The 10,237-nt window shown below is 33.0% G+C and overlaps 1 protein-coding gene across 1 annotated transcript; it reads right to left on the bottom strand.

Moving 5' to 3' along the window:
• Positions 1-3,402: 3,402 nt before the first annotated feature.
• Positions 3,403-9,119, bottom strand: LOC132751588 (heat shock 70 kDa protein 12B-like; the record flags this gene model as incomplete). The annotated part of the gene is made up of 7 exons (XM_060741771.1): positions 9,015-9,119; positions 6,890-7,033; positions 6,510-6,755; positions 5,699-5,911; positions 4,775-4,919; positions 4,355-4,583; positions 3,403-3,699 (listed from the first exon to the last, which is right to left on the bottom strand). Coding segments are annotated over exons 1-7 (1,283 nt in total), but the record flags the coding sequence as incomplete, so codon positions are not given.
• Positions 9,120-10,237: the final 1,118 nt, after the last annotated feature.

Genomic DNA, 10,237 nt, shown 5'->3' with positions numbered 1-10,237 from the left:
TTCACGGTCAATTGACTGCTTTGAAGCATAATCACAGAATAAAATTACAGGAGATTGAAAACCTTTTTAATACACTAAAGGTAGAATTTCATTGTAAGTCATAGTCACAGATTTGAGATATGATCATTTATTCATATTAACATCATTATTGGTTATATTGTAATACCCCGGTATTATGTGACACTTAGGTGACTTTTCCTGTTTTATGGAAAGTAAATTATTTATTTTAATATTCAATGTTAGATTTCATTTAAAGTCTTGATTTTTCTTAGGAAATTTAGCAATTTTGTCTGGTTAAATTAAGATAGTTTTCTACCCGTTTTTGGTAGATAGTTTTCTACCCGTTTTTGGTAGATAGTTTTCTACCAGTTTTTGGTATATAGTTTCTACCCGGTTTTGGTAGATAGTTTCTACCAGTTTTTGGTGGACAGTTTTCTGCCAGTTTTTGGTGGACAGTTTTCTACCCGTATTTGGTATCGACCATTTTTGGGTAGCTACCATTCTACCAATCCAGGGTCGACTCTACCAATTCTTGGTATTTTACCCATTTTTTGGTAATTTCTACCACTGCCTAGTATAAAAGCAGCAGATTCTTGGTCACAAAAAAATTCAGATTTAGAAATTGTTGGTAGTAGACGTACGTTAATTTGTCTGCTGAAATCTTAAATGTTATGTTAAATTTAAGTAACAAACAAGTCAAGTTTATTAAAATACTTGAGTTATATCTAGTTGACTTAAATACAGAGCTTAGCTATTTTTATACATCTGATATTGGAATTTTATATAACTTTTACATAATATAACATTTAAGTATTTTTACTACACTGTTAATTGAAGTAAATCTGGTAACTATTGTCACCGCGGAGTAAAACTGATACACGTAACACGGAGATTTTTGGTTCATCAGTACTAAATATTATTTTGAAGGCGTACCAGTACTAAATTATTGTAAGGTGATTTGTGAGCTGTCTTGAGTTATTATGAGAGCTGTTTGCTGATATAAATTATTCATGATTGTTTATCAATTATTGTTATTAGAAATATTAACTTGTTGAATAAATTTTATAACTGTTTACAATGGTGTTGCCTGATTACTATCAGATGAGTTGGAGAGCTACACAGCACATCAGTTCTGTATCTGATTGCATTAATACCTTGAAAGCCTGAGTGCCAATATACAGTTAGAGTAAAGGGTACTTAAGAGTCCCCCGACCCACTAGACCGTAACAATATATTGATAAAAAACTCCGAAAGACACAGTTTGTAAATAATTATTACAATAAAACGAGAAAGGTATTTTCCATCCTATGCGACGAACCGAGTTTAGCTATATTTATAATTCCCGCGCTAAGTCGCGGTGGTGCTTGGGATAATCACTTGATACTGTTAATGGCAGCCATTTTACGTTGATACGAAAATGCATGGCCCTCCTCGGACAGTTTATCCTGCCGAAAATATATGAACAAATACTTGCAATACATTTACTCTTTGCCTGATTGTAATAATATTGATGTGTTTTCATTGGCTTAAACCATCACGTTATCAATACACATAAAGGTGTGAACTAATTTCGTGTTCATTAAAATTAATCCGTTAATAGACATATAACATATCTTATTTACAAATGCATTGATAAAACAACAATCCCAGAAGCATTTAAGATAATAACAATCATTGGAAAAAAATAAATGCATATAAATTGTAAATTTGTGTATGACAACTCACCCCCTTAACAAAACATAATAGACTCAACCAAAACAAGCGTCTGCTTCTTTACCTAACTATGTAGTTGCATGACCATGATCAGCAATCGCGAACCAAATCTAAGAGCTAAAGCTATTGTAAAAATAATACTATGACCACAGCAGATTTCGTACAGAAAACTGACGAAATTCTTACTTACGCAATTTTTAGTAAAACGCCTTTACGTAAAAATCTTACGTGAGTTAAAACTTACGCAAAGCTTAAGCGTAAGTACGTTAGTAAAACGCTGCCCAACTGTTAAATTGTTTATGTATATTTGCATATAACAAACGACAGAACACTTCCTAAAATATAATGTCTTGACAATAAATAACTATCATTGTAAAATATTGTACGTGCTGACTTTGATCAGTATATAAAAGAATTTAGATATTCTAAAAAATGCAGGCCCCTAGATGTTTGAATGGTGCAAGCTACCGTCCACATCCCTATGCAATAATATAAGAAAACGTCAACGTTTAATGTTGTCGTTTTAGCATGAAAATGGTGTTTCTTTAATAGTGGCATTCGCAGATGCATGAGTGAAGTTATATTCATTTTGGCGGTTTCCTTTTACCTTAACTTCATATTTATTATATTGTTCTTCAACAGAAAAGTATTGTGTTACAGAAATGTATGGTTCCTCGGAAAAAGGGAAGCTGTCATAGACTGTAATCAGACCTAGCTCTGATAGTTTCTAGCCAAACTATCTTAGAAAATCAAGCTTGACAAAAATGTACTAAGATTTTAAGAAAAATATAGTCAAGTGAAATTGTACAATTATGTTATCGCCATTAATGACTGATTTAGCAGTATTTATCACCATATTTTTTATTGCATGTTAACGCAATGTTTTCGGGTTTTTTTTTAGCATATTTTGACTTAACGTGGACTTTTTAAGTGCCGTTTGCAATGTGTAAGTTTCTTTCTTTGTTTACTTCACACTATTTTGTTTTTAAATACATTTTCTAAATTTTCGTCAAACTCAGCATAAGCTTGGAACATGTTGCTTTGAGAAGGGTTTTTGTAACACATGTTGGTCAGAAATGCTTGTACTCAAATATGCGCATTGCCACAGACGAGTTATATTCTGACAATGAATTTCTCCTTTATTATTTCACCATAGTATGGTGCAATTATATCATTTGAAGAGAAAAAATCGTAAAAATTGCTATAACTACTTTAATTGCCTTTTGATGTAAACAATTTAACAAATGAGCCTTAAATCCATATGTGTTAACTTTGAAGAAATGCATTGCATTAAATACCATGAAATTTACTGATAGCAACCTGTCAAATCAAATAAGGTCTATTACACCATACACGAATGGGGAGAACATCACTACTGCTGGCAAGATCATGCTGATAGCTTCAATATTTCTGTATGAACTCCGTGATATATATTTTACGATGTAAATCAGCTCTATAAAAAGACCTGTCAAATTACGTATCTTACAGGAAGGTCAACAAAAAAAATCAATACCCCAGTTAAAATATACATAATCATCCCATATGTGGAGCATTTCTCCGGTGATCTCCTGGTTCAAATTTTTTTGCTCGTCATGTATATTTGGATACTTAACGTTTATTTTTAGTCCATATTTATTCATTCTGCTTCTGATTATCATAGGATTATGACCAAAGAGTACTGCCCCATACAAGACAGCTTTGAAAGGCGATGATGGTATAACAACCTTTATTCCTTGAAAATCATTGGCAATCATTTTCCGGATATTTTCGACGACGATTGGCGATTCAGCAAAACCTCCAACAAGTACGACTGTTTTCAATCCATTTGCTTCAGGTTCATTAAGAACTTTCTTAATAGTTCCATAAATAAGTTTACATGTTTCCCGAAAAAGATTTTTTCGTATCAGCTCCGAGTTAAACATAAACTGATTATCCTGAAAATCAATATATCCTGTATCCTTCAGTTTGACTTTCTGAGCATGCATCCTATCACGTATTGATACAGAAACTTCCAGATAAATCATTTCACCATCTGGATCGTCTGACACCCCAGTTACACAGAGCCATCGGTGATTGATCGGTAGTTTTTTTAGCCAAATTATGGAGTGGACCGATGACAGCGTATTTATCACCGATATCACCTATTGGTCACCTGTTTTCCACCTATCAACTGCTATTGGGGAAAGATAAGTTTCGTCGGTGAAAAATTACCGATTGAGATTTTTTAAACACGTTTAAAATTCTCGATCGGTGAAAATATTTTAAAAATTACCGACGGCAACCTATATCACGAGATATGCAAGCTCTTAATCACCGATATTCGCCGATCGGACAAAGATAACCAAATATGAATCACCGGCCATATCTGACGGAAAGTGTTTAACCACTGATGACTAGCTATCAAACACCGATTTATCAGCGTTACGCCCGATTTAGCTCCGATTTACAAACGATAAAAACCAAAAGTATTTCAGCATTTAATCATCGACCCATTCCCGTTTGAGTTTGCTTTCTGTCACCGATGGCCGTTTACACAGAAAACCTAAAATAAAATCACGCATGACAACCGATCATAACAGCAAGTAAATTTAAAATTAAATAACCGATTGGGGACCGACCGTCTGTGTAACTGGGCCCTAACCCAATTTCAACCTTCTTTTTCTCAAAATCGGCTTCCATTTTCCACATTTCAACTGGAGTGGCTTTACCAAAAGTCTTCTTCCAATCATCTCCTTCAAATGAATCATAAAAAACTTGCAGGAATGCCCTATTTATATTTTGACCGCCGACCGGATCACCTTGTGGTGGACAGATTTCCCTAACAAAACCTGATTCTTCGACTTTCACTGCAAATAAATCAGCTGTTCCACCTGCCAAAAGGTATATTTTTAAATTATATCAAAATGATTTTCAGCATAATTATTTCAGTATAATAAAAATCATAATTTTTTTTATTACTAATGTACATAACCGAAAATTGCCATTCATTAATGAATTGTACACAAGTTGTGTTGGGAATGCGAACTTATCTTTACATTGTATTCTACATCATTATCAATACCTCCCAAGTCGGCCACTAGAAACTTCTGTCCTTTCATACCAAGATCATTCATGTCTTTTCTTTCACCCTTAGGGAGATTTAAACAATATATAGCTGCAGCTTCTGGTTCCAACGCCAATAACAAGTTCTTGTTACCAATACCAGCCTATTTGTGTAAAAAATATAGGTTTGTTGTGGATATCATACAAATATGGATTTTTAGCTGGTGAATATGATGTAAAATATACTAAAAATTAAAAATTTATCAAAGAATGTATTTCCGTCAGTAGCGAAAATCGAGTTTTGTAACACGTTTGATTTGGCGATACGATATGATATATTCTGCAACAGGTAGATCCCATGAAGGCAATTAAAGCAGTAAAATAAATATAAACAAAAACTTGGTTTGGTTGAGCCTGTTAAGAGTGGAAAATACAGCTAAGACAACTAGCCCCCTAACCCTTCGTACAAGTTCTTTTTAAATCAAATTTTAGTCTTCAAAATAAATAATAGACAGATATGGATCTGTTATTAGAATAAAGCAACAAGATGGACATCAAATTCTAGGCGCAGTTTTAGTAAAGCATACAGACAACAACTTCGATCCAAACAATCATGAATTCAGATAATGTTAAAACTACGCGATGTAGTAAAGGGCACCAATGAAATTAGAAATAAGCCAGTGACCAAATAAGACTTGGTTTCATCAAGTCTGTTTCAGAGAGGCATAAAAACCAACAAAATAAAGCATCTCCAATGCCGCATCAACGACTCAATGTGTGCGTATGTGCACACGCGCGCGTGTGTTTGTGTGTTCCCCAATTCTTTAACGCTGTCCAAGTTTAAAAAATTAATGGTATAGAGTGAAAAGCATATGCAGATAAGAAGCAGATTTTTACAGCATCAACACTGGCTTGTTTGCAAATAAAACAAATGCTTTGATACCGCTATAGATGCATCTCTCATGAATTTCTTTGCTTCATCTGTCCATATTGCAGGAACAGTTACGACAAAAAGAGTTTTGTTAATGTCAACTGGCATCCCTTGTGTCTGTAGTTTCTTTAAACAATGATCCTTTAATGCTTTGATGAACAATGTCATTACATCAAACAAGCGAAGTGGTTGATCTATCTGGTCCTCTATCGAACGATTAAGATGCTTCAATGTAAAAGTACGTATAATCAAAAGAACAGTAAAGAAAATTGTACTAGTATGTGAAAATAACATTTATCAACTCATATTTGATTTTAATAAAATATAAATGATTAAACGCAAAGTGGGTGTCTATGCGTTTCTATCACTCTTTTGAGAAGTGCAAACGAACTACTCCTCGACGCCGTCAGTGCAGTGCGGGAGAAATTCACGTAGTGAAGGCGCCGCGGTAGCGCAGACAAGCTCAAACAACCTGAACACAATAGAAAACTTCGAAGCATTACAATGATCTCTGTAAGGACATCGTTACATCTTAAACCTCAATTCTTTCCTTGCTTTTATTAATTTTAACAATGCAATGTTGTGGTTATGGAAAAGAAGTAAAATATAGTATAGTCTAGTCAAGCATAGTGTCATGTAATATAGTATAGGACAGGTAATATGTAAAGCAAATGGGTGCTGATTAGTTATTTGTCTTCGTTCCGAAATATTAATCGGATATTTTGTAATATAAATGTTACAAATGAGCTGAATATCTTTGTTAATATAAAATATTGATGCACTCCTAATGATTTTAAATATGTATAGTATAATATAAACTTACCTTATCATACAGAGCTATTTTGAAACTTTTAAAAAAGTAGTATTGGCCATAGATCTCATGAATTTTATACTTCTTGGCAATTCCGCTATATACCCTCTCTGCCTCCTGTCCTATTTTTGTTTCTACATCTTCCGTGATACTGAATTTATTTTCATTAATTAGACCTTTGACATCTGGTATTTTGTTTACCACTTTTCCTGTTCCTTTCTTGATTTCGATGAGAATACACGTGGATGTTTTGTGGAGCTGTACATGTAAAAACAAAAACATCTAAAATATCACAACGCTTAAGACATCGTTTTAAGTGTTTATTATCTATTTCAAAGCACGTTTGTCTTACCAAAATGATTGTAATTGAATGAAAAACATACTGTCCATACCTGTAAAGCACCTGCTCCCCAGCTAGTGTTAAAATTAACATTGTTTCTATTGGTCTCGAACTCAGATCTGTGTTGCCAAGCGTATCCAGAGTAAGTACTTCCTATGTCTAAAGCGATTACCAGTTGTGGTCCTTTTATAATACTCTAATAAATAAATTAAATAACCATGCATATTAATGTTGATTGGTCTACAATCGACGTTTTCCATAAGTATTTTAGATGTTGATAAAAACAATTGAAATTTATCTTTTGGGCATTATCATAAACCATTTCCTGAAAATATGTTGGTAGGGTTCTAAGGTATGAACACTTTTATGATGAATACTGATATTTTGTTCATGAAAATTTAATTGTCAGCTTTATATCGATATGTAATATCTGATCATGTATCGCACACTCACCATCAATATACAAACAGAATTATTTCGTGGTTTGTTGTCATGTCTAATGCTAAATAATATCAACATTATTTTTAACGTAAAAAATGGGATCAAACGATTGGAGTAGTACAGAGAAACAACTGTTAAAAAGTAGTACAGATAAAATGGATGGATAAGATGTACAGATGTACAGGAAATTAAAATATAGAACATTTTAAAGGTGATCAAATGGATAAAAAAGGGGATGATATTGGTGGACATGTACAGTCAAAATATAGGTTCAAACACGTTAGAGAAGATCGGATGAATTTACTAAAGAGAGGATTATACTGATGAAATATAGAGAATTTATCATTTAACATATAAAAAGGGGATCGAATATATGTTATCAAACATATAAGAGGGTTTGAGTCGATGTACTTGATGTGATGCCTATTTGATATCTGGAACCGTTACATATAGGTTTATATTACAGGTGTATTGCGATATTACATTTTCCTACCACCATATGATATCCTAGTCGATCTTTTATATCTCTTCATATATGTTTGAAAGTTTATTCCCTATTCAATCTTCGTTATCTCATGAGCGGAGCGATTCACAATAAGACGATCTGTTACATAACCACCGATAACCTTCAGGTGTTACATGGTGATCTGGTGGTGTCTGTCTGTTTGACTGTCGATTTGATCTTATGGTAAAGTCAATCTGCGTGTATGGTTTGCGTATACCTCTTAACATTATGTGGTTCATAAAACTGTATTTCTGAGGTTTGAAATGTGGCGTGTGAGGTTGAACATGTCGTATGTGGTGTTGAAAAAGGTTAAATGAAAATGAAAGGAACAACTCCATAATGTCTTATCCGTAGACAATCGGTTTACACATGATAATAATTTACAAATATCAATGATTTAGTTAGAAAGCGGCTTCTTTGTAGAAATGTAATGGACTTTTGTCTCAAAGAAATGACTGGTAATCTTTCTCAAAGCAGTTTCTACGTAAAAACGTCGTTATACCGTTTAATGATGCTCAAAAAATGCTTTTAAAATGCAAAATGGTTTTTTATAATGTTATTTTATCACGGGAACAAATATTTTCATAGGTATCAATAGTTTTGAATCTTTGAATCTTTATTTTTTTTATTTCTAATATATAATTAAATCTAATTTTTCTGAATACCATATTGAAAGTGTTCAATAAGAATGAGAGGGATCTGGAGTTCGAATGTTTAAAGGAAAACGTCATATGCATCTAACTGTCCAAAAACATATTGTATGCTACAGCGTCCAATTTGGGAATATCACGTGGTACAATTTAAAAGCAGCAATTGGTTGAAAAAATTTCATAAAGAATAAAACGTCATATAAAAAGCTACGGAGACTTCATAAAGAAAGCATTAAACAAGCTTAATATCATGTCGAAAATTAGTTAATTGTAAGTCTCTATACGAAATGATACCTTATATCAGAAACTTTTTTTATCAAGTGATACTTTAAACCAAAAACCGCCGAAAAAGTGAAAATCATGGTGCGTCTCGGCTTTTGCAAAATAATGTCACGGTTGTCACCCACATAACTTTACATAGAGATGATGACATACGTCATGATGATTATATCTAATTGAACTTAAGCCACTCCCCCTGATAGAGGCTAAATGTCAAGCATATTGGTGTAAAATAATATTTCGACTTGAACAATATTATGCTACATGTGTTTATTAATCAGAGATATTGAAAATTTACTCACAAGTTCCATATTGAATAGGAAAATTCACCTCACAGTACGCCCATATCAAATAAAGAGAAACTGATCTTTGTATTTTCCCCACGTAACATTAACAGATAAAGGGACAACACATGAGATAATTGAAAATTTTTATTGAGATAAAAGTTTCACTTAGTAGAACGATAATATTAAGTAGGTTAGATAAAAACGAATAAAGGCTCGATTGTTTTCTCGTTTAAGGCACATGCACTTTTTACTTGGGGACCATATACCGCTTTTCATGGAATGGCACGGCACTTACGTATATATCACATTGAAGGTTTCATGATAAACGCCATGTGTGAACACACCTGTGGATGTTTCAAAATTCCAAAGTGTAACAGTTAATGTTAAATGTTGAATTCTGCTTAAGCCGGTGCTAGGGGCGTGGACTATAGTTTGCACTTGACAGTACCGTCCATGAACAGGCTCAATCAAACCGAGCCTGCAACATTTTCAATTTTGCTGTGATGGGCTTTCTTTAGGGATTCTTATTTTCTTTATTTTGGTTAATATTTTGGTGACTCATTTTTTCGTTTTATCGACTATGAAATATATGTTTATATGCCAACACATGAATTATCATATAAGGGTCGCTTCAAGCTTTTATACTATGAGATGAATTTCATTATTTTCTATGAGCAATGGTGAGGAATTATTCGAACGCAATATTAACAAAAACAAATAACAAACTTAAATTAATCCTATTTATAAAATAATAAAGGAAAGTCCAACTTCTCCATACAATCTAGCACCGGCTTAAGCGGCGGATATAATCCTCAACACTAAAATTCTAAAACCAATAATCCTGAAAAATCACAAATTATTATATTTTACAACTGCCACACAAGCCATATCGTTATTTTCAAATATTTCAAAAATATTCACGCCTTTTTCATATGCGGTACATTGAAGAAATTCCGTTTTAGCATTAAGATTTACTAGACACTAGTAAAAGACTGTTACAACTGTAACAACAACAACATACTGTCACAACAGACCACTTTTTGTAACACATTTTGCACATTTTGGATGTAAGTCAGTCCTTTACACCACCAGAATTATAATCATAACTTAATGAATATTTCATTTGCCAATGTCGCAAGCGTTTTTAATTAAAATCTCTAACATTTTTGGAAAAAAAGGAGAAAAAAATGTTCAAAAGAAGAAAACTGGTTATTTGAATGCAAACTTAACAACTCATT

This window comes from Ruditapes philippinarum, unplaced genomic scaffold, assembly GCF_026571515.1.
Source record: "Ruditapes philippinarum isolate M1 unplaced genomic scaffold, ASM2657151v2 ctg4242_1_1_1_1, whole genome shotgun sequence".
Taxonomy (NCBI): Eukaryota; Metazoa; Mollusca; class Bivalvia; order Venerida; family Veneridae; genus Ruditapes; species Ruditapes philippinarum.
This window is presented reverse-complemented; position numbering and strand designations above follow the sequence as displayed.